Source organism: Babylonia areolata, chromosome 19 (assembly GCF_041734735.1).
Source record: "Babylonia areolata isolate BAREFJ2019XMU chromosome 19, ASM4173473v1, whole genome shotgun sequence".
Lineage (NCBI taxonomy): Eukaryota > Metazoa > Mollusca > Gastropoda > Neogastropoda > Buccinidae > Babylonia > Babylonia areolata.
Genome location: NC_134894.1, coordinates 840,080 through 866,004, shown reverse-complemented (window position 1 = coordinate 866,004; position 25,925 = coordinate 840,080). Strand labels below are relative to the sequence as shown.

General features: G+C 44.7%; 1 protein-coding gene across 3 annotated transcripts in view; it reads left to right on the top strand.

Moving 5' to 3' along the window:
* The window catches only part of LOC143293356 (rho-related BTB domain-containing protein 1-like), a 74,015-nt gene extending 58,985 nt beyond the window's left edge, over positions 1-15,030 (top strand). For 2 of the 3 annotated variants that reach the window (XM_076604163.1, XM_076604161.1), the window contains exons 6-10: positions 1,888-2,074; positions 8,487-8,605; positions 8,921-9,160; positions 10,942-11,090; positions 13,365-15,030. In XM_076604163.1, coding sequence (XP_076460278.1) covers positions 1,888-2,074; positions 8,487-8,605; positions 8,921-9,160; positions 10,942-11,090; positions 13,365-13,527 — 858 coding nt within the window. In that variant the 3' untranslated portion in view covers positions 13,528-15,030. The remainder of the gene's footprint in view (positions 1-1,887; positions 2,075-8,486; positions 8,606-8,920; positions 9,161-10,941; positions 11,091-13,364) is intronic. The other variant, XM_076604162.1, reaches the window with a different exon arrangement.
* The last annotated feature ends 10,895 nt before the right edge of the window (positions 15,031-25,925 follow it).

Below are 25,925 nucleotides of genomic sequence, written 5' to 3'. Positions count from 1 at the left end.
GGGGGAGGAGGGGTATAGTTATGTGTGGGTAGGCGTGCGTGTGTGTGTGTGAAGGGGTGTGTGTGTTTGTGAAGTTGTGGGTGGGTGTTTTAATGTGTGTGCTTAGGTGTGTGTGTGTGTACATGTGTGTGTGGATATTTGTGTATGTGGGTGTGGGTAATTAAACCTTTTTCTGCAGGAACAGTGCTGACACTGATGCTGGATGGTGAAGAGTTGCTGTCCATTGCTCTGTGCTGTCGTCTGCTGCTGCAGGACTCCTGCACACACTGACAGCATGATATGGAAGCTTCATTACCTGACCATGTGTCCCCTGGGGACCATGCTTAGTCAGACTGGAAGCTTCATTACCTGACCATGTGTCCCCTGGGGACCTTGCTTAGTCAGACTGGAAGCTTCATTACCTGACCATGTGTCCCCTGGGGACCTTGCTTAGTCAGACTGGAAGCTTCACTACCTGACCATGTGTCCCATGGGGACCTTGCTTAGTCAGACTGGAAGCTTCACTACCTGACCATGTGTCCCATGGGGACCTTGCTTAGTCAGACTGGAAGCTTCATTACCTGACCATGTGTCCCCTGGGGACCTTGCTTAGTCAGACTGGAAGCCTCATTACCTGACCATGTGTCCCCTGGGGACCATGCTTAGTCAGACTGGAAGCTTCATTACCTGACCATGTGTCCCCTGGGGACCTTGCTTAGTCAGACTGGAAGCTTCATTACCTTCCCATGTGTCCCCTGGGGACCTTGCTTAGTCAGACTGGAAGCAATTCACTACACAGTGCATCATGTCTGTCATGTGTGTCTTGTGTGTATCTGTGAAGTGAGTGCAGTGTGGAGTGTGTCTCCATCTCTCAAAGCATTGTGTCGTGTCTGCCCTGTCCTGACGTGTCTATGAAGTGAGTGCAATGTGGAGTGTGTCTCCATCTCTCAAAGCATTGTATTGCATTGTATTTCTCTTTTTGTCACAACAGATTTATCTGTATGAAATTCAGGCTGCCCTCCCAAGGGAGAGTGTGTCACTATATTACAGCGCCACCCATTGTCATGTCATGTCATGTCTGGCCCTGTTGTGATGTGTCTGTGAAGCGAGTGCAATGTTGAGTGATTCATTTTAGTCACACATCACTGTGTGGTGTGTCTGTGAAGCGAGTGCAGTGTTGAGTGATTCATTCCAGTCACACATCACTGTGTGGTGTGTCTGTGAAGCGAGTGCAGTGTTCAGTGATTCATTCTAGTCACACATCACTGTGTGGTGTGTCTGTGAAGCGAGTGCAGTGTTCAGTGATTCATTCTAGTCACACATCACTGTGTGGTGTGTCTGTGAAGCGAGTGCAGTGTTCAGTGATTCATTCTAGTCACACATCACTGTGTGGTGTGTCACTGTGTCCTCCCCTGATGGCTGTCACTGTCTCTGGATGTACATCATGTGTAGTGCTGTGTATGGAGACAGTGTTGATATGTCAAGGTGTAGCCTGTGTGTATGCTGTCAGTGACTACACTGTGTATTGATGTGTGATGTTTGTGCTGTGTGTTGTCAGTGTGTAAGCTGTGTGTTGATTTGTCACAATGTACACTATGTGATGATGTCAGTGTGTACACTTTGTGTTGGTGTGTCAGTGCTTGCAGTGTGTGTTGATGTCAATACACTGAATGTTGATTTGTCACAATGTACACTGCTGATGTCAAAGTATATATACACTGTGATGTGTCAGTATGCACCCTGATTGTTGATATCAATCTGTACACAATGTGTTGATTTCAATGTGTCAGTGTGTATGCCAGTTGTTGATGTCAGTGTGTACACTGTGTGATGATGTCAGTGTGTACACTGTGTGACGTGTCAGTGTGTACACTGTGTGACGTGTCAGTGTGTACACTGTGATGTCAGGTGATGGGGGCGGTGAAGGAGGTGAGGCGTGCGGCAGAACTGCTGGCACTGAGTGAAGTGGTGACAGGACTGAACAGCTTTGTGCTGGGCGACCTGTTCACTTCCAGCCAGGTGGAGAAACGCCTTCACCTCACACGGCAGGCACACCTGCACTCCCTGGCCCTGCGACACGACGCCTTCCTCACAGGTTACTCTCTGTCTTCCACATACTATTGTTCTGTCGTCAGGCAGGCTAACCTTGCTGTTATCAGACTAACCAGTTCTGTGTGCTGTTGTCAGACTAACCAGTTCTGTATGCTGTTATCAGGCTAACCAGTTCTGTATGCTGTTATCAGGCTAACCAGTTCTGTATGCTGTTGTCAGACTAACCAGTTCTGTATGCTGTTATCAGGCTAACCAGTTCTGTATGCTGTTGTCAGACTAACCAGTTCTGTATGCTGTTATCAGACTAACCAGTTCTGTATGCTGTTATCAGGCTAACCAGTTCTGTGTGTTGTTATCAGGCTAACCAGTTCTGTGTGCTGTTGTCAGACTAACCAGTTCTGTATGCTGTTATCAGACTAACCAGTTCTGTATGCTGTTATCAGGCTAACCAGTTCTGTATGCTGTTGTCAGACTAACCAGTTCTGTGTGCTGTTATCAGACTAACCAGTTCTGTATGCTGTTATCAGGCTAACCAGTTCTGTATGCTGTTATCAGGCTAACCAGTTCTGTATGCTGTTGTCAGACTAACCAGTTCTGTGTGCTGTTATCAGACTAACCAGTTCTGTATGCTGTTATCAGGCTAACCAGTTCTGTATGCTGTTGTCAGACTAACCAGTTCTGTATGCTGTTATCAGGCTAACCAGTTCTGTATGCTGTTGTCAGACTAACCAGTTCTGTGTGCTGTTGTCAGGCTAACCAGTTCTGTATGCTGTTATCAGGCTAACCAGTTCTGTGTGCTGTTGTCAGACTAACCAGTTCTGTATGCTGTTGTCAGACTAACCAGTTCTGTATGCTGTTGTCAGACTAACCAGTTCTGTGTGCTGTTGTCAGGCTAACCAGTTCTGTGTGCTGTTATCAGACTAACCAGTTCTGTGTGCTGTTATCAGACTAACCAGTTCTGTGTGCTGTTATCAGACTAACCAGTTCTGTATGCTGTTATCAGACTAACCAGTTCTGTATGCTGTTATCAGACTAACCAGTTCTGTGTGCTGTTATCAGGCTAACCAGTTCTGTGTGCTGTTGTCAGACTAACCAGTTCTGTGTGCTGTTATCAGGCTAACCAGTTCTGTATGCTGTTGTCAGACTAACCAGACTAACCAGTTCTGTGTGCTGTTGTCAGGCTAACCAGTTCTGTGTGCTGTTGTCAGACTAACCAGTTCTGTGTGCTGTTGTCAGGCTAACCAGTTCTGTATGCTGTTATCAGACTAACCAGTTCTAGTAACCAGTATTCCACATTGTGCTGTGCTGTGTTGTCAGGGTCATGGTAGCCAGTGCTCCACTTTGTGTTGTTGTGCTGTGTTGTCATGGTAACCAGTGTTCCACATTGTGTTGTCATGGTAACCAGTGTTGCACATTGTGTTGTGCTGTGTTGTCATGGTAACCAGTGTTGCACATTGTGTTGTGCTGTGTTGTCATGGTAACCAGTGTTGCACATTGTGTTGTGCTGTGCACCCCTTTTTTCTTATGAATGATTTGATAATTGGACCACTTGGAGCGTGTGTCTGAAGAGGGTTTTGCCTCACATGCCAAAAAATTGTTGGACACTTTGTAAAGTAAAGACAGTGGTCCCAGTCAGTGGATTTACACAAATTTATAAGATGTGCTGATAATTGTGTATGTGTTACATTTTGGTTGTGCTAATGCGTGTTTTCTTCAATATCAGACTCTTCTAGTGCATGTTCATTCTGCGTTCAGTTTTCTCCAGTCAACACATACATACGCAAAAGCAACATAGACAAAAATTACAGTCACAGCTACTGTATTAATTATACCAAAGAAAACAACAAACAATTCATATCAACACTATCAGTTCACAGAACCAGCTGAACACTATCAGTTCACACAACCAGCTGAACACTATCAATTGACACAATCAGCTGTAGCAAGAACACCTATAACGGTATCACTTTCTTCTATTGTCCAATTTTTCATCACCATGGAGACATTTCCTTGCACCTCAAAAACCACACAAGGGCGGAGCACAGACTTATCTGCAAGTTAGTCAGAAGGGAGAGCACTGCTGATCCCGCAGCGTTTTTCAAATGGTCTCCCCATGTCCAGGGACCCACTGCAGCCCACACAGACCTTCAAGCTCAACGCCTGTACACAGCACGTGAACCCATGCCCGTACTTTGATGCTGGAAAAACATACCTTTTTTTAAAGTCTATTTTGGACACTGTTTTCACCATTTTCGTTACTGTCCAGTAGCTAACTACGTCATGTCTCACTGTAACACTTTATCCAGTCACTGTTTTCACCATTATCGTTACTGTCCAGTAGCTAACTACATCATGTCTCACTGTAACACTTTATCCATTCACTGTTTTCACCATTTCCATTACTGTCCAGTAGCTAACTACATCATGTCTCACTGAAACACTTTATCCATTCAGACACTTTTCACCATTTTCGTTACTGTCCAGTAGCTAACGACGTCATGTCTCACTGAAACACTTTATCCATTCACTGTTTTCACCATTTTCGTTACTGTCCAGTAGCTAACGACGTCATGTCTCACTGTAACACTTTATCCATTCACTGTTTTCACCATTTCCATTACTGTCCAGTAGCTAACGACGTCATGTCTCACTGAAACACTTTATCCATTCACTGTTTTCACCATTTTCGTTACTGTCCAGTAGCTAACTACGTCATGTCTCACTGTAACACTTTATCCATTCACTGTTTTCACCATTTCCATTACTGTCCAGTAGCTAACTACATCATGTCTCACTGAAACACTTTATCCATTCACTGTTTTCACCATTTTCGTTACTGTCCAGTAGCTAACGGCGTCATGTCTCACTGAAACACTTTATCCATTCACTGTTTTCACCATTTTTGTTACTGTCCAGTAGCTAACTACGTCATGTCTCACTGTAACACTTTATCCATTCACTGTTTTCACCATTTTCGTTACTGTCCAGTAGCTAACGACGTCATGTCTCACTGAAACACTTTATCCATTCACTGTTTTCACCATTTTCGTTACTGTCCAGTAGCTAACGACGTCATGTCTCACTGAAACACTTTATCCATTCACTCTTTTCACCATTTTCGTTACTGTCCAGTAGCTAACGACGTCGTGTCTCACTGAAACACTTTATCCATTCACTGTTTTCACCATTTTCGTTACTGTCCAGTAGCTAATGACGTCATGTCTCACTGAAACACTTTATCCATTCACTGTTTTCACCATTTTCGTTACTGTCCAGTAGCTAACGACGTCATGTCTCACTGAAACACTTTATCCATTCACTGTTTTCACCATTTTCGTTACTGTCCAGTAGCTAACGACGTCATGTCTCACTGAAACACTTTATCCATTCACTGTTTTCACCATTTTCGTTACTGTCCAGTAGCTAACTACGTCATGTCTCACTGTAACACTTTATCCATTCACTGTTTTCACCATTTTCATTACTGTCCAGTAGCTAACTACGTCATGTCTCACTGAAACACTTTATCCATTCAGTCACTCTTTCCTCTCTGGATATCTGCTGCGGACTGGCTACCAAAAATTCTCAACCGGCCAACACAGAAATGTAACTCAGCAACAGGTAAAAATGCGTGCACCACGAAGCACTGCGTTCACCTTCCCACTGTGCACACACAAACTTGTGTCCATGCTTAAACTGCACCGAACAAGAAAACAAAAAACGGTGACAAGGCACAACTGCCTTCTTCACAGTACGAGTATAACAATGACAGATGGATCTTTCTTGCCTTGTGATTGGTTTGAACTCAGAGGTGATGGCAACCACAGTGACGAAACACAACAGCATCTGACTCTTTCTTCAGTCCATCATTTCTGAGCAAGTGAAGATGCGGTACTTTGACATCATTTGAAAAGAGGGTGATGAGAGATAGAGGAGTGGTGGAAGACAATAGGCCAAGGCCAGACAGTATGCGGGGCTATGTGGGCGTGGCCCAGCTGTCAGTCAATGATCTCTTCACAGAGATGATCTGCCGGGAATGGCAACAGCCAATCATTGATGTTTTTCTTGACACCCAGGGTTGACAGACGATGGATGGGGATCAGGTGTTTTCTACTTTTTCACGCTTTTTTGTCCCTGATCAGTTGACTGATTTCTTCATAGAGGACACGAACCGTATGCATGGCAGACACTTGTGGGATCGCTTACAACCAGGAAGAAGGGACTATCATCAGAATGCTTTCTTCTCTGAAGTGGGACACTCTGACATGCAAGAAAAGCTTGAAAACTCTCAGAACATGATTGACTTTTTATCTTAATTGAACTCGCATGTCATTGCTGGGACAGTTATTCATTTATATAACTACAAGAGTTGTGGTTGTTATTGTAAACTTAATAGCAGTTTTTGTGTGTGTTTTTTTGTTGTTGTTTTTGCAGGTATATACGAGACAATAAGCATGCTATTTCCATCTGTACATTGTTTTCTGTGTGGGCGTCATTGTGTGGAGGTTGAAACAGACTTTTGGATGCATAAAAATCTTTATCTTCACTTTGAAATGCCTGAATAGTTATCTAGATTCAAAATAAGTGGGGGGGCGGGTTTCTCCTACAGTTTTTGTCATTTATTATCCCTGATTCCTCAAAATCAATTTTTCATGGTGTGTTGTTTAAACTGGTTCAGTCTTTCATAGTGTGTTGTTTAAACTGGTTCAGTCTTTCATAGTGTGTTGTTTAAACTGGTTCAATCTTTCATAGTGTGTTGTTTAAACTAGTTCAATCTTTCATAGTGTGTTGTTTAAACTGGTTCAGTCTTTCATAGTGTGTTGTTAAAACTGGTTCAGTCTTTCATAGTGTGTTGTTTAAACTGGTTCAATTTTTCATAGTGTGTTGTTTAAACTAGTTCAATCTTTCATAGTGTGTTGTTTAAACTGGTTCAGTCTTTCATAGTGTGTTGTTTAAACTAGTTCAATCTTTCATAGTGTGTTGTTTAAACTGGTTCAGTCTTTCATGGTGTGTTGTTTAAACTGGTTCAGTCTTTCATAGTGTGTTGTTTAAACTGGTTCAGTCTTTCATTGTGTGTTGTTTAAACTAGTTCAATCTTTCATAGTGTGTTGTTTAAACTGGTTCAGTCTTTCATAGTGTGTTGTTTAAACTGGTTCAGTCTTTCATAGTGTGTTGTTTAAACTGGTTCAATTTTTCATAGTGTGTTGTTTAAACTAGTTCAATCTTTCATAGTGTGTTGTTTAAACTGGTTCAGTCTTTCATGGTGTGTTGTTTAAACTGGTTCAGTCTTTCATAGTGTGTTGTTTAAACTAGTTCGGTCTTTCGTGGTTTGTTGTTTAAACTGGTTCAGTCTTTCATAGTGTGTTGTTTAAACTAGTTCAGTCTTTCATAGTGTGTTGTTTAAACTGGTTCAGTCTTTCATGGTGTGTAGTTTAAACTGGTTCAGTCTTTCATGGTGTGTTGTTTAAACTGGTTCAGTCTTTCATGGTGTGTAGTTTAAACTGGTTCAGTCTTTCGTGGTGTGTAGTTTAAACTGGTTCAGTCTTTCATGGTGTGTTGTTTAAACTGGTTCAGTCTTTCATGGTGTGTAGTTTAAACTGGTTCAGTCTTTCGTGGTGTGTAGTTTAAACTGGTTCAGTCTTTCATGGTGTGTTGTTTAAACTGGTTCAGTCTTTCGTGGTGTGTTGTTTAAACTGTTTGAGGTAGACGATGCACTCTGATGTATGTGACAGATGTGGTGGTTGAGGTGGATGATGCACTGTGATGATGTGTGTGACAGATGTGGTGGTTGAGGTGGATGATGCACTGTGATGATGTGTGTGATGTGTGTGACAGATGTGGTGTTTGAGGTGGACATGCACTGTGGTGATGTGTGTGACAGATGTGGTGTTTGAAGTGGACATGCACTGTGGTGATGTGTGTGACAGATGTGGTGTTTGAAGTGGACGATGCACTGTGATGATGTGTGTGACAGATGTGGTGTTTGAGGTGGACATGCACTGTGGTGATGTGTGTGACAGATGTGGTGTTTGAAGTGGACATGCACTGTGGTGATGTGTGTGACAGATGTGGTGTTTGAAGTGGACATGCACTGTGGTGATGTGTGTGACAGATGTGGTGTTTGAAGTGGACGATGCACTGTGATGTGTGATGTGTGTGATAGATGCTGTGTTTGAGGTGGACGATGGACTGTGATGATGTGTGTGGTGTGTGTGACAGATGTGGTGTTTGAGGTGGATGATGCACTGTGATGTGTGTGACAGATGTGGTGTTTGAGGTGGACGATGCACTGTGATGATATGTGTAACAGATGTGGTGTTTGAGGTGGACGATGGACTGTGATGTGTGATGTGTGTGACAGATGTGGTGTTTGAGGTGGACGATGCACTGTGATGATATGTGTAACAGATGTGGTGTTTGAGGTGGACGATGCACTGTGATGATATGTGTAACAGATGTGGTGTTTGAGGTGGACGATGGACGTGTGGCAGCCCACAAGGTACTGCTGATGGCAGGCTGTGAGATGATGCACGCCATGTTCAGCAACAGCTTCCTGGAATCCTCTGCGGACGTGGTGCGGCTTCTCCTTTCTCTCTGCCTCTCCCCCTGTGCCTTCAGCTGTGTGCATTCTCCTGACAGAAAGTGTCAGTTTGTAATTGTGAAATCCTGACAGAAAGTGTCAGTTTGTAATTGTGAAATCCTGACAGAAAGTGTCAGTTTGTAATAAAGGTGACAGAAATCCTGACAGAAAGTGTCAGTTTGTAATAAAGGTGACAGAAATCCTGACAGAAAGTGTCAGTTTGTAATAAAGGTGACAGAAATCCTGACAGAAAGTGTCAGTTTGTAATAAAGGTGACAGAAATCCTGACAGAAATCTCCCTGTTCCCAGGTCTCCTTCCCGGGTATCAACTGCGACACGTTTCGCACCCTGCTGGAGTACATCTATACAGGGGAGGCTACCAGCTTGTCATCAGCAGATTGTCTGTCCCTGATAGAGACAGCCAATCGCCTGTGTCTGCCCCACCTGGTCAGTCTGGCTGAGGCCTACATTGTGTCAGAGCTGCAGCACATGGAGGCCAGGGGAAGCGACCCTGTGGAGGAGGCCATTTTGTTGCTGGAACCTGCAGAGGTCAGGATATCGCTTATGTCCTTTGGTGTGGCTATATGTCATGGATAGTGTCCCTTGGTGTGGCTGTATGTCATGGATAGTGTCCCCTAGTGTGGCTGTATGTCATGGATAGTGTCCCTTGGTGTTGCTGTATGTCATGGATAGTGTCCCCTAGTGTGGCTGTATGTCATGGATAGTGTCCCCTAATGTGGCTGTATGTCATGGATAGTGTCCCTTGGTGTGGCTGTATGTCATGGATAGTGTCCCTTGGTGTGGCTATATGTCATGGATATTGTCCCCTAGTGTGGCTGTATGTCATGGATAGTGTCCCTTGGTGTGGCTGTATGTCATGGATAGTGTCCCCTAGTGTGGCTGTATGTCATGGATAGTGTCCCTTGGTGTTGCTGTATGTCATGGATAGTGTCCCCTAGTGTGGTTGTATGTCATGGATAGTGTCCCCTAATGTGGCTGTATGTCATGAATAGTGTCCCTTGGTGTGGCTGTATGTCATGGATAGTGTCCCTTGGTGTGGCTGTATGTCATGGATAGTGTCCCCTAGTGTGGCTGTATGTCATGGATAGTGTCCCTTGGTGTGGCTGTATGTCATGGATAGTGTCCCCTAGTGTGGCTGTATGTCATGGATAGTGTCCCTTGGTGTGGCTGTATGTCATGGACAGTGTCCACTAGTGTGGCTGTATGTCATGGATAGTGTCCCCTAGTGTGGCTGTATGTCATGGATAGTGTCCCCTAGTGTGGCTGTATGTCATGGATAGTGTCCCCTAGTGTGGCTGTATGTCATGGATAGTGTCCCTTGGTGTGGCTGTATGTCATGGATAGTGTCCCTTGGTGTGGCTGTATGTCATGGATAGTGTCCCCTAGTGTGGCTATATGTCATGGATAGTGTCCCTTGGTGTGGCTATATGTCATGGATAGTGTCCCTTGGTGTGGCTGTATGTCATGGATAGTGTCCCTTGGTGTGGCTGTATGTCATGGATAGTGTCCCCTAGTGTGGCTGTATGTCATGAATAGTGTCCCTTGGTGTTGCTGTATGTCATGGATAGTGTCCCTTGGTGTGGCTGTATGTCATGGATAGTGTCCCTTGGTGTGGCTGTATGTCATGGATAGTGTCCCCTAGTGTGGCTGTATGTCTTGGATAGTGTCACTTGGTGTGGCTATATGTCATGGATAGTGTCGCTTGGTGTTGCTGGATATTGAACAGGTAAACAGTGTTGGTGATGGTTATGGTGTTGCTGGATATTGAACAGGTAAACAGTGTTGCTGATGGTTATGGTGTTGATGGATATTGAACAGGTAAACAGTGTTGCTGATGGTTATGGTGTTGATGGATATGGATATTGGTTTTGTCAGCATGACTGGTGACATGACATGAATCAGGGTGTGCTGTGTTTGTCCTTGATGGTGGTTTTGTCAGCATGACTGGTGACACTGACATGAATCAGGGTGTGCTGTGTTTGTCCTTGATGGTGGTTTTGTCAGCATGACTGGTGACACTGACATGAATCAGGGTGTGCTGTGTTTGTCCTTGATGGTGGTTTTGTCAGCATGACTGGTGACACTGACATGAATCAGGGTGTGCTGTGTTTGTCCTTGATGGTGGTTTTGTCAGCATGACTGGTGACATGACATGAATCAGGGTGTGCTGTGTTTGTCCTTGATGGTGGTTTTGTCAGCATGACTGGTGACACTGACATGAATCAGGGTGTGCTGTGTTTGTCCTTGATGGTGGTTTTGTCAGCATGACTGGTGACACTGACATGAATCAGGGTGTGCTGTGTTTACAGCTGCACAACGCCAAGCAGCTGTCGCAGTGGTGTGAGAAGTTCCTGTGTGTCCATTACCGTGAGGCCACCCAGCAGCACAGCAAGCTGTTTCGGTCACTGCCCAAGGAGCGCCAGGAAGCCATTGAGAAATCACGCTGGCCTCCTACCTGGTGAGATACACCAAGGACAACATAGCACTTGAACAAACTGTATGGTTCACAGGTCTCGTCAACATGTATGTGTGCACACATGCACCTGTGTTTGTGTGTGTCTGTGTGTGCCTGTGTGTGTGTTTACCAATGTGTGTGTGTGTGGTGTTTATATCATACATGTACAATACATCTGTAATTGTCTGATTGGAAATTATGCATGCAAATTGGAAATTACGCATGTGTGAGTAAGAGCATATTGTTGAACTGGAGACAGTTTGATGTGGGCTGATGGAATGAAGGCACAGTGTTGACATTGGTTACGTCACTTCACCTTGACCCTGTGTCTTGACCTCTTGGACAGAGAAACGGGGCTGTGTGACATGGTGGGGGGAGGGGTGGGGGCAGTGGGGGATAGAGTGATGTGTATCAGGTACCTGAAGGAGGTAGTGTGATGTGACAGTGATGTGTGTCAGGTACCTGAAGGAGGTAGTGTGATGTGACAGTGATGTGTGTCAGGTACCTGAAGGAGGTAGAGTGATGTGACAGTGATGTGTGTCAGGTACCTGAAGGAGGTAGTGTGATGTGACAGTGATGTGTGTCAGGTACCTGAAGGAGGTAGTGTGATGTGACAGTGATGTGTGTCAGGTACCTGAAGGAGGTAGTGTGATGTGACAGTGATGTGTGTCAGGTACCTGAAGGAGGTAGTGTGATGTGGCAGTGATGTGTGTCAGGTACCTGAAGGAGGTAGTGTGATGTGGCAGTGATGTGTGTCAGGTACCTGAAGGAGGTAGTGTGATGTGGCAGTGATGTGTGTCAGGTACCTGAAGGAGGTAGTGTGATGTGGCAGTGATGTGTGTCAGGTACCTGAAGGAGGTAGTGTGATGTGGCAGTGATGTGTGTCAGGTACCTGAAGGAGGTAGTGTGATGTGGCAGTGATGTGTGTCAGGTACCTGAAGGAGGTAGAGTGATGTGACAGTGATGTGTGTGTGTCAGGTACCTGAAGGAGGTAGTGTGATGTGACAGTGATGTGTGTCAGGTACCTGAAGGAGGTAGTGTGATGTGACAGTGATGTGTGTCAGGTACCTGAAGGAGGTAGAGTGATGTGACAGTGATGTGTGTCAGGTACCTGAAGGAGGTAGAGTGATGTGACAGTGATGTGTGTCAGGTACCTTAAGGAGGTAGTGTGATGTGGCAGTGATGTGTGTCAGGTACCTGAAGGAGGTAGAGTGATGTGACAGTGATGTGTGTGTGTCAGGTACCTGAAGGAGGTAGTGTGATGTGACAGTGATGTGTGTCAGGTACCTGAAGGAGGTAGAGTGATGTGACAGTGATGTGTGTCAGGTACCTGAAGGAGGTAGAGTGATGTGACAGTGATGTGTGTCAGGTACCTGAAGGAGGTAGTGTGATGTGACAGTGATGTGTGTCAGGTACCTGAAGGAGGTAGTGTGATGTGACAGTGATGTGTGTCAGATACCTGAAGGAGGTAGAGTGATGTGACAGTGATGTGTGTCAGGTACCTGAAGGAGGTAGTGTGATGTGGCAGTGATGTGTGTCAGGTACCTGAAGGAGGTAGTGTGATGTGACAGTGATGTGTGTCAGGTACCTGAAGGAGGTAGTGTGATGTGGCAGTGATGTGTGTCAGGTACCTGAAGGAGGTAGAGTGATGTGACAGTGATGTGTGTCAGGTACCTGAAGGAGGTAGTGTGATGTGACAGTGATGTGTGTCAGGTACCTGAAGGAGGTAGTGTGATGTGGCAGTGATGTGTGTCAGGTACCTGAAGGAGGTAGTGTGATGTGGCAGTGATGTGTGTCAGGTACCTGAAGGAGGTAGAGTGATGTGACAGTGATGTGTGTGTGTCAGGTACCTGAAGGAGGTAGAGTGATGTGACAGTGATGTGTGTCAGATACCTGAAGGAGGTAGAGTGATGTGACAGTGATGTGTGTCAGGTACCTGAAGGAGGTAGAGTGATGTGACAGTGATGTGTGTCAGGTACCTGAAGGAGGTAGTGCGTTATGACAGTGACAGTGATGTGTGTCAGGTACCTGAAGGAGGTAGAGTGATGTGACAGTGATGTGTGTCAGGTACCTGAAGGAGGTAGAGCGCTATGACAGTGACAGTGATGTGTGTCAGGTACCTGAAGGAGGAAGAGTGATGTGTGTCAGGTACCTGAAGGAGGTAGAGTGATGTGACAGTGATGTGTGTCAGGTACCTGAAGGAGGTAGAGTGATGTGACAGTGATGTGTGTCAGGTACCTGAAGGAGGTAGAGTGATGTGACAGTGATGTGTGTCAGGTACCTGAAGGAGGTAGAGCGCTATGAACGCTACACTCACGACCGCTGCACCTACCCTGCTCAGCGCCAGCGCCAGGACTACAACCGCTGCTTCACCGGTTGTCTGTGCTTCAGTCGCCGTGCCAGACACCGCCTCTCTGACCCCGTCGACCTGCCCATCTGAAGGAGGGATACCTGAGGCTGCTGTGTCCATAGCAACAGACAGCATCAGTCCGTCAGCATCACACTGATACGTCACTATTGGGATACACATTGACAGAAACACACTGACATATCCACTGTTGGGATACACATTGACAGAAACACACTGACATGTCCACCATTGGGATACACATTGACAGCAACACACTGACATGTCCACCATTGGGATACACATTGACAGCATCACACTGACATGTCTTCCATTGAGAGATACACATTGACAGTAACACACTGACATGTCCACCATTGTGATACACATTGACAGCAACACATTGGCACGTCACCATTGGGATACACATTGACAACATCACACTGACATGTCTACCATTGGGATACACATTGACAGAAACACACTGACATGTCTTCCATTGGGATACACATTGACGCATCACCATCAGGATACACATTGACAGCGACACATTGACATGTCCACCATTGGGATACACATTGACAGCACATCACCATTGGGATACACATTGACAGCAACACATTGACATGTCTACCAGCATTGGAATACACAGTGACAGTAACACATTGACACATGTACCATTGGGATACACATTGACAGCAACACATTGACACATGTACCATTGGGATACACATTGACAGCAACACATTGACATGTCTACCATTGGGATACACATTGACAGCAACACATTGACACATGTACCATTGGGATACACATTGACAGCAACACATTGACACATGTACCATTGGGATACACATTAACAGCAACACATTGACACATGTACCATTGGGATACACATTGACAGCAACACATTGACACGTACCATTGGGATACACATTGACACATGTACCATTGGGATACACATTGACAGCAACACATTGACACATGTACCTTTGGGATACACATTGACAGCAGCACATTGACACATGTACCTTTGGGATACACATTGACAGCAACACATTGACACATGTACCTTTGGGATACACATTGACAGCAACACATTGACACATGTACCTTTGGGATACACATTGACAGCAACACATTGACACATGTACCATTGGGATACACATTGACAGCAACACATTGACACATGTACCTTTGGGATACACATTGACAGCAACACATTGACACATGTACCATTGGGATACACATTGACACATGTACCATTGGGATACACATTGGCAGCAACACATTGACACATGTACCATTGGGATACACATTGACAGCAACACATTGACACATGTACCTTTGGGATACACATTGACAGCAACACATTGACACATGTACCTTTGGGATACACATTGACAGCAACACATTGACACATGTACCATTGGGATACACATTGACAGCAACACATTGACATGTCTACCATTGGGATACACATTGACAGCAACACATTGACACATGTACCTTTGGGATACACATTGACAGCAACACATTGACACATGTACCTTTGGGATACACATTGACAGCAACACATTGACACATGTACCTTTGGGATACACATTGACAGCAACACATTGACATGTCTACCATTGGGATACACATTGACAGCAACACATTGACACATGTACCTTTGGGATACACATTGACAGCAACACATTGACACATGTACCTTTGGGATACACATTGACAGCAGCACATTGACACATGTACCTTTGGGATACACATTGACAGCAACACATTGACATGTCTACCATTGGGATACACATTGACAGCAACACATTGACACATGTACCTTTGGGATACACATTGACAGCAACACATTGACACATGTACCTTTGGGATACACATTGACAGCAACAGATTGACATGTCTACCATTGGGATACACATTGACAGCAACACATTGACACATGTACCTTTGGGATACACATTGACAGCAACAGATTGACATGTCTACCATTGGGATACACATTGACAGCAACACATTGACACATGTACCTTTGGGATACACATTGACAGCAACACATTGACACATGTACCTTTGGGATACACATTGACAGCAACACATTGACACATGTACCTTTGGGATACACATTGACAGCAACACATTGACATGTCTACCATTGGGATACACATTGACAGCAACACATTGACACATGTACCTTTGGGATACACATTGACAGCAACACATTGACACATGTACCTTTGGGATACACATTGACAGCAACAGATTGACATGTCTACCATTGGGATACACATTGACAGCAACACATTGACACATGTACCTTTGGGATACACATTGACAGCAACACATTGACACATGTACCTTTGGGATACACATTGACAGCAACACATTGACACATGTACCTTTGGGATACACATTGACAGCAACATTAGGAACAATGCTTCGCTTTTTTCTCATCATTCAGATGTGAACTGATGTTTTCAAGTTTCAGAATCAAAAACAACCTGACAGAGTTGTCATCATTCAGATATAACTGTCATGACTGTAGAGAAAGTGTGTGAGGGTTGATGTCATGACTGTAGAGAAAGTGTGTGAGGGTTGATGTCATGACTGTGTGGAGAAAGTGTGTGAGGGTTGATGTCATGACTGTGTAGAGAAAGTGTGTGAGGGTTGATGTCATGACTGTGTGGAGAAAGTGTGTGAGGGTTGATGTCATGACTGTAGAGAAAGTGTGTGAGGGTTGATGTCATGACTGTAGAGAAAGTGTGTGAGGGTTGATGTCATGACTGTAGAGAAAGTGTGTGAGGGTTGATGTCATGACTGTGTGGAGAAAGTGTGTGAGGGTTGATGTTGTGACTGTGTGGAGAAAGTGTGTGAGGGTTGATGTCATGACTGTGTGGAGAAAGTGTGTGAGGGTTGATGTCATGACTGTGTGGAGAAAGTGTGTGAGGGTTGATGTCATGACTGTGTAGAGAAAGTGTGTGAGGGTTGATGTTATGACTGTGTGGAGAAAGTGTGTGAGGGTTGATGTCATGACTGTGTAGAGAAAGTGTGTGAGGGTTGATGTCATGACTGTGTGGAGAAAGTGTGTGAGGGTTGATGTCATGACTGTGTGGAGAAAGTGTGTGAGGGTTGATGTCATGACTGTAGAGAAAGTGTGTGAGGGTTGATGTTATGACTGTGTGGAGAAAGTGTGTGAGGGTTGATGTCATGACTGTGTGGAGAAAGTGTGTGAGGGTTGATGTCATGACTGTGTAGAGAAAGTGTGTGAGGGTTGATGTTATGACTGTGTGGAGAAAGTGTGTGAGGGTTGATGTCATGACTGTGTAGAGAAAGTGTGTGAGGGTTGATGTCATGACTGTGTGGAGAAAGTGTGTGAGGGTTGATGTCATGACTGTAGAGAAAGTGTGTGAGGGTTGATGTCATGACTGTGTGGAGAAAGTGTGTGAGGGTTGATGTCATGACTGTGTGGAGAAAGTGTGTGAGGGTTGATGTCATGACTGTAGAGAAAGTGTGTGAGGGTTGATGTCATGACTGTGTAGAGAAAGTGTGTGAGGGTTGATGTCATGACTGTGTAGAGAAAGTGTGTGAGGGTTGATGTCATGACTGTAGAGAAAGTGTGTGAGGGTTGATGTCATGACTGTGTAGAGAAAGTGTGTGAGGGTTGATGTCATGACTGTGTAGAGAAAGTGTGTGAGGGTTGATGTCATGACTGTGTGGAGAAAGTGTGTGAGGGTTGATGTCATGACTGTAGAGAAAGTGTGTGAGGGTTGATGTCATGACTGTGTAGAGAAAGTGTGTGAGGGTTGATGTCATGACTGTAGAGAAAGTGTGTGAGGGTTGATGTCATGACTGTGTGGAGGTGTGTGAGGGTTGATGTCATGACTGTAGAGAAAGTGTGTGAGGGTTGATGTCATGACTGTAGAGAAAGTGTGTGAGGGTTGATGTCATGACTGTGTGGAGAAAGTGTGTGAGGGTTGATGTCATGACTGTGTAGAGAAAGTGTGTGAGGGTTGATGTCATGACTGTGTGGAGAAAGTGTGTGAGGGTTGATGTCATGACTGTAGAGAAAGTGTGTGAGGGTTGATGTCATGACTGTGTAGAGAAAGTGTGTGAGGGTTGATGTCATGACTGTAGAGAAAGTGTGTGAGGGTTGATGTCATGACTGTGTGGAGAAAGTGTGTGAGGGTTGATGTCATGACTGTGTAGAGAAAGTGTGTGAGGGTTGATGTTATGACTGTGTGGAGAAAGTGTGTGAGGGTTGATGTCATGACTGTGTGGAGAAAGTGTGTGAGGGTTGATGTCATGACTGTAGAGAAAGTGTGTGAGGGTTGATGTCATGACTGTGTGGAGAAAGTGTGTGAGGGTTGATGTTATGACTGTGTGGAGAAAGTGTGTGAGGGTTGATGTCATGACTGTGTGGAGAAAGTGTGTGAGGGTTGATGTCATGACTGTGTGGAGAAAGTGTGTGAGGGTTGATGTCATGACTGTGTAGAGAAAGTGTGTGAGGGTTGATGTTATGACTGTGTGGAGAAAGTGTGTGAGGGTTGATGTTATGACTGTGTGGAGAAAGTGTGTGAGGGTTGATGTCATGACTGTGTGGAGAAAGTGTGTGAGGGTTGATGTCATGACTGTGTGGAGAAAGTGTGTGAGGGTTGATGTCATGACTGTGTGGAGAAAGTGTGTGAGGGTTGATGTTATGACTGTGTGGAGAAAGTGTGTGAGGGTTGATGTCATGACTGTGTAGAGAAAGTGTGTGAGGGTTGATGTCATGACTGTGTGGAGAAAGTGTGTGAGGGTTGATGTCATGACTGTAGAGAAAGTGTGTGAGGGTTGATGTCATGACTGTAGAGAAAGTGTGTGAGGGTTGATGTCATGACTGTAGAGAAAGTGTGTGAGGGTTGATGTCATGACTGTGTGGAGAAAGTGTGTGAGGGTTGATGTTGTGACTGTGTGGAGAAAGTGTGTGAGGGTTGATGTCATGACTGTGTGGAGAAAGTGTGTGAGGGTTGATGTCATGACTGTGTGGAGAAAGTGTGTGAGGGTTGATGTCATGACTGTGTAGAGAAAGTGTGTGAGGGTTGATGTTATGACTGTGTGGAGAAAGTGTGTGAGGGTTGATGTCATGACTGTGTAGAGAAAGTGTGTGAGGGTTGATGTCATGACTGTGTGGAGAAAGTGTGTGAGGGTTGATGTCATGACTGTGTGGAGAAAGTGTGTGAGGGTTGATGTCATGACTGTAGAGAAAGTGTGTGAGGGTTGATGTTATGACTGTGTGGAGAAAGTGTGTGAGGGTTGATGTCATGACTGTGTGGAGAAAGTGTGTGAGGGTTGATGTCATGACTGTGTAGAGAAAGTGTGTGAGGGTTGATGTTATGACTGTGTGGAGAAAGTGTGTGAGGGTTGATGTCATGACTGTGTAGAGAAAGTGTGTGAGGGTTGATGTCATGACTGTGTGGAGAAAGTGTGTGAGGGTTGATGTCATGACTGTAGAGAAAGTGTGTGAGGGTTGATGTCATGACTGTGTGGAGAAAGTGTGTGAGGGTTGATGTCATGACTGTGTGGAGAAAGTGTGTGAGGGTTGATGTCATGACTGTAGAGAAAGTGTGTGAGGGTTGATGTCATGACTGTGTAGAGAAAGTGTGTGAGGGTTGATGTCATGACTGTGTAGAGAAAGTGTGTGAGGGTTGATGTCATGACTGTAGAGAAAGTGTGTGAGGGTTGATGTCATGACTGTGTAGAGAAAGTGTGTGAGGGTTGATGTCATGACTGTGTAGAGAAAGTGTGTGAGGGTTGATGTCATGACTGTGTGGAGAAAGTGTGTGAGGGTTGATGTCATGACTGTAGAGAAAGTGTGTGAGGGTTGATGTCATGACTGTGTAGAGAAAGTGTGTGAGGGTTGATGTCATGACTGTGTAGAGAAAGTGTGTGAGGGTTGATGTCATGACTGTGTGGAGAAAGTGTGTGAGGGTTGATGTCATGACTGTAGAGAAAGTGTGTGAGGGTTGATGTCATGACTGTGTAGAGAAAGTGTGTGAGGGTTGATGTCATGACTGTGTAGAGAAAGTGTGTGAGGGTTGATGTCATGACTGTGTGGAGAAAGTGTGTGAGGGTTGATGTCATGACTGTAGAGAAAGTGTGTGAGGGTTGATGTCATGACTGTGTAGAGAAAGTGTGTGAGGGTTGATGTCATGACTGTAGAGAAAGTGTGTGAGGGTTGATGTCATGACTGTGTGGAGAAAGTGTGTGAGGGTTGATGTCATGACTGTGTAGAGAAAGTGTGTGAGGGTTGATGTTATGACTGTGTGGAGAAAGTGTGTGAGGGTTGATGTCATGACTGTGTGGAGAAAGTGTGTGAGGGTTGATGTCATGACTGTAGAGAAAGTGTGTGAGGGTTGATGTCATGACTGTGTGGAGAAAGTGTGTGAGGGTTGATGTTATGACTGTGTGGAGAAAGTGTGTGAGGGTTGATGTCATGACTGTGTGGAGAAAGTGTGTGAGGGTTGATGTCATGACTGTGTGGAGAAAGTGTGTGAGGGTTGATGTCATGACTGTGTAGAGAAAGTGTGTGAGGGTTGATGTTATGACTGTGTGGAGAAAGTGTGTGAGGGTTGATGTTATGACTGTGTGGAGAAAGTGTGTGAGGGTTGATGTCATGACTGTGTGGAGAAAGTGTGTGAGGGTTGATGTCATGACTGTGTGGAGAAAGTGTGTGAGGGTTGATGTCATGACTGTGTGGAGAAAGTGTGTGAGGGTTGATGTTATGACTGTGTGGAGAAAGTGTGTGAGGGTTGATGTCATGACTGTGTAGAGAAAGTGTGTGAGGGTTGATGTCATGACTGTGTGGAGAAAGTGTGTGAGGGTTGATGTCATGACTGTGTGGAGAAAGTGTGTGAGGGTTGATGTCATGACTGTGTGGAGGTGTGTGAGGGTTGATGTCATGACTGTGTGGAGAAGGTGTGTGAGGGTTGATGTTATGGGTGTGTGAGGGTTGATGTTATGACTGTGTAGAGAAAGTGTGAGGGTTGATGTTGTGACTTATCTTCTGTTCTGAAGACTAGTCCTAGCCTAGTGATGGTGTTCTGAAGACAACTAGTCCTAGCCTAGTGATGGTGTTCTGAAGACAACTAGTCCTGGCCTAGTGATGGTGTTCTGAAGACGACTAGTCCTAGCCTAGCGATGGTGTTCTGAAGACGACTAGTCCTAGCCTAGTGATAGTGTTCTGAAGACTAGTCCTAGCCTAGTGATAGTGTTCTGAAGACGACTAGTCCTGGCCTAGTGATGGTGTTCTGAAGATGACTAGTCCTGGCCTAGTGATGGTGTTCTGAAGATGACTAGTCCTGGCCTAGTGATGGTGTTCTGAAGAAGACTAGGCCTGGCCAAGTGATGGTGTTCTGAAGACAACTAGTCCTAGCCTAGTGATGGTGTTCTGTAGACAACTAGTCCTAGCCTAGTGATGGTGTTCTGTAGACAACTAGTCCTAGCCTAGTGATGGTGTTCTGTAGACTAGTCCTAGCCTAGTGATGGTGTTCTGTAGACAACTAGTCCTAGCCTAGTGATGGTGTTCTGTAGACAACTAGTCCTAGCCTAGTGATGGTGTTCTGAAGACGACTAGTCCTAGCCTAGTGATGGTGTTCTGAAGATGACTAGTCCTAGCCTAGTGATGGTGTTCTGAAGATGACTAGTCCTAGCCTAGTGATGGTGTTCTGAAGACGCCTAGTCCTAGCCTAGTGATGGTGGTCTGAAGATGACTAGTCCTAGCCTAGTGAGGGTGTTCTGAAGATGACTAGTCCTAGCCTAGTGATGGTGTTCTGAAGAAGACTAGTCCTAGCCTAATGATGGTGTTCTGAAGACAACTAGGCCTGGCCTAGTGATGGTCTTCTGAAGAAGACTAGTCCTAGCCTAATGATGGTGTTCTGAAGACAACTAGGCCTGGCCTAGTGATGGTGTTCTGAAGACGCCTAGTCCTAGCCTAGTGATGGTGTTCTGAAGATGACGAGGCCTGGCCTAGTGATGCATGATTTATCATGGTAATGTCAGTGCATGTTAACACAAAAAAGTCGTCATGATGGAATTGCACATACCTTGGCCAGGTCAGTTGTTCTTGCAACAGGGTTGGATGTTGTACATTTAAAAGAAATCAATAGACTGTTGCTGAATGTATTGACATGGACAACTGTCACAGTATGTCAGTGTGTTTGTAAGTGTTCCGTCCTGTCATTGTGTGTGCAAGGTTTGACTGTCAAAGTGAGTGGCTGCATTTGATGACATGTGCAATCATCCTAACATGTAGCAGTATTTGTTGACATATTTGTCACATTGTGTTGCATTTATTGACATTAAATTTGTCATAGTCAGTAACTTGCAGATATTTGTCTGTGACACTGTTCAAGTCATTAAATGTGCCTGCTCGAACACAAATCAGCTGACATTGCATCTTTTTTGTGAATCTGATAGTGTGGGGTACTGGTGACAGTGTGTGTTAGAAGGACATGATTGATGTTGAAGTGGTGTGTGTGAGGTACTGTTGACAGTGTGTGTTAGAATGACATGATTGATGTTGAAGTGGTGTGTGTGAGGTACTGTTGACAGTGTGTGTTAAAATGACATGATTGATGTTGAAGTCGTGTGTGTGAGGTACTGGTGACAGTGTGTGTTAGAATGACATGATTGATGTTGAAGTGGTATGTGTGAGGTACTGGTGACAGTTTGTATTAGAATGACATGATTGATGTTGAAGTGGTGTGTGTGAGGTACTGGTGACAGTTTGTATTAGAATGACATGATTGATGTTGAAGTGGTGTGTGTGAGGTACTGGTGACAGTTTGTATTAGAATGACATGATTGATGTTGAAGTGGTGTGTGTGAGGTACTGGTGACAGTGTGTGTTAGAATGACATGATTGATGTTGAAGTGGTATGTGTGAGGTACTGGTGACAGTTTGTATTAGAATGACATGATTTATCTGGATGGAAACGCAGAAGCCATTTGTCTGACTATTCCTGTAGACTGTTAAGGTCATCCTGCGGTGCCTCTATTGCCTCAGTTGTGTCGGTACAATTATAGACCCTAGTGTCATCAGCAAACATCGCACTGAACATCTACACACTGTTGGGAGGTCATTTATATACAGTGCAAATATGGTTGGCCCGAGTATCGATCCTTGTGGAATACCACTTGTGACCCTTGCCTGTTGAGAAGTACATCCATTGATCACTACACTCTGGGTTCTGTTTGTCAAGAAGGACTGGATCCAGCCAAGTACCCTGCCTTGTATACCATGTGCTGCAACTTTCAAGAGAAGACGTCTGTGTGGAACTGAGTCGAATGCCTTCATGAAGTCTGTGTAGTTTACATCTATGCTACCGCCTGCACCTATAGACTCAGTCCAAGCGTTAAGAACATCTGGTAACTGGGTGATGCACGAGCGCCCCTTTACAAATCCTTGCTGCTCCTTGCATAACAGGTCATTTGTCTCCACATGGTGCATTAACCTTGCCCGCACAATGTTTTCCATCACTTTGCACATAATGCAAGTAAGACTCACAGGGCGATAGTTTCCAGGTGTCAGGTGACTGCCTTTCTTAAAGACGGGTGTGACTGTCACGCGCTATAAGAGAGCGGACTAGAAACCCCCACCCATCCCAGCACTAACACCCAGACAACACAAACACAGACTACAATAATTCAGGGCTCACATACATTTATTCCGTCACACACAGAACTTGATTAATAAAACTACAATCTTAGCAAGAAATGATAACTACGATGACAGAATGGATAAATAATGCACAAAAAAACCCACAAAACACAGAGCTTTAAGACACGGCTGTCCAGCGGCAGTCAGTCCGGAGAATGCTAACAATGAACTTAAGACGTTTGACGAATAGATAAACTGAAGCACTGCACAACACAAGAGGAAAACGAAGACTTGGACGGTGAAGACTGGAAACAGATGAAGACGACGAAACAACTAGAGACAGTGATGGAAGAGGGCAGCAGGAAAACAGCAGTCAGCAGCAGATGGAGCAACAACGCTGCCTGGCCAACACAGGAAGAAGGGGAGATGGTGCAGGAAGTGGGACGCTGCCAACCGGGTACCACTACCCTGACGCTGGAAATAAAAAAACAAAACAAAGGCAAGACACGTCCAGCAGGGCGAGCTCCAGAGCTGGAGCACACAGAACAAAGATACATGGCCACCCAGGGGAAAACAATCCTCACTTGAGGGTGCCAACTCGGAAAAAAGCCCCAACCCCAAACAAGCACGACCTTCCTCCAAGAAGGCCGCGGGTGCCTAGCCTAGAGAAGTGTCACTGACAGAACAGAGAGACTTTAAACTCTGCTCAGCAGTGACACAAACACACAAACGAGACTCCCCGATTGCACGTAAAAAACGCACAACCGGGAGCTAACACACACTAAACAAATGCTCGAATGGGAGAGGGTGAATGGGGAAGGTAATGCACAAAACACTCCACACGAGATTGTCATGAGTTGTGACAGTGACGTTGGCCTTTTTCCAGTTCCCAGGTGTCGGGTGACTGCCTTTCTTAAAGACGGATGTGACGTTGGCCTTTTTCCAGTTCCCAGGTGTCAGGTGACTGCCTTTCTTAAAGACGGGTGTGACGTTGGCCTTTTTCCAGTTCCCAGGTGTCAGGTGACTGCCTTTCTTAAAGACGGGTGTGACGTTGGCCTTTTTCCAATCTTCTGGGACCTTGCACGTTTTCAAGGATAGCTGGAGAGAATGGTAACTGGTTTCGCCAGGATATCTGATGATTTTACCAGTATCAGTGGACTAATTCCATGTGGTCCAGCCAGGATATCTGATGATTTTACCAGTATCAGTGGACTAATTCCATGTGGTCCAGCCAGGAAATCTGATGATTTTACCAGTATCAGTGGACTAATTCCATCTGGTCCAGCCAGGAAATCTGATGATTTTACCAGTATCAGTGGACTAATTCCATCTGGTCCAGTCAGGAAATCTGATGATTTTACCAGTATCAGTGGACTAATTCCATCCAGTCCAGCAGCCTTATAGATTTTCAGCTTCCTGAGTAGCTTCTCCACCTCTTCTGTCTCAATGTTGATGTCCAGCAAAGAACCGAGCTGAACCTTTCCTGTGTTGTCGGGATGTTAGTTTGTGAGGGGGGGGGGGGGGGGGGGTTACATGGGCAACCCCTTATGGGTTGAGACAATTGGACTTTATTTGGAATGTACTTTGGGTACATTTGATCTCGCTCACCCATCCAAAACATTCAATTTTTGATATGATTTAATGCGGAGTAAAGCTGTTGTATTTTACACTCATTGTCAGGCTCTTACACTATGTGCAGAGCAGCACCAGCCATTGTTTTCTTTTTTCTGTTTGCAGGTGTATTTGTTTTGCTCTCAAAGTTGTTTTACGGAATTCTGTCAGGGACAGCTCTCTCAATTCTTGTACTGGCGATGTCTGCATGGATCAAAGTTTTATCAGTTCATCTGAAAGACTAACACCCAGACTACCTCTAAGTGTCTAGAGGAATAGAAATCCCGGTCCATTAGACAATCGATCCAAGGACACTCTTCCTACTGACACTCTGCCAAGGCGATAATTTGCAATGCACAACACACACACACACACACGCGCGCGCGCACAAACACACACACAAACACACACACACACACACAGTATCAGTTTCAGTAGCTTAAGGCGTCACTGCGTTCGGACAAATCCACATACGCTACACCACATCTGCTAAGCAGATGCCTGACCAGCAGCGTAACCCAACACGCTTAGTCAGGCCTTGAGAGAAAAAAAAAACAATCAATAGATCAATAGACAAATAAAAATAGATAAGATAATAAATAAATAAATAAATAAATATATAGATAAATAATTATATGAACATTATTTTTTTTACAAATTCACACACACACACACACACACACACACACACACACATGTTGTAGTTGTTGGGGGTGGGTTCTATCTTCGATACAGCGTTTTCCACAAGAGGATAAGGAAGAACAAGAGGGGGAGGAAAAGGGAATGAACACCTCACACAAGGTCGTTTTACAGAGGTTCTCTATTCTGATCTCGTCAATGCGACAATGCGCGACCTCTGCACAAAAAGTACATAAACTCCATTTAATAAAACGTACTAAGAGTATTTATAAAACAATATAATAAATACTGTATAAACTATATTTGTAATGTACAGCATGGAAGTATTTTGACAACACAAATATAACACTTTATCATTTGGATGAATCGATCCATAGAAATTACAAAGACAATTGAATAGAAATGAACAATAACCAAACAATCCCAGAAACGGATCACCTTTCATTCGTTTACTAAAATAGTGAAATTAAGTAATTCAATTCATAACCAGAATAAATACAAAATGTTTTGACAAATAAGAACCAAATACCTATAACTAATAATAAGAATAATAGGACCTAACGTTAATACCATAGATATCCTCACCTCATCA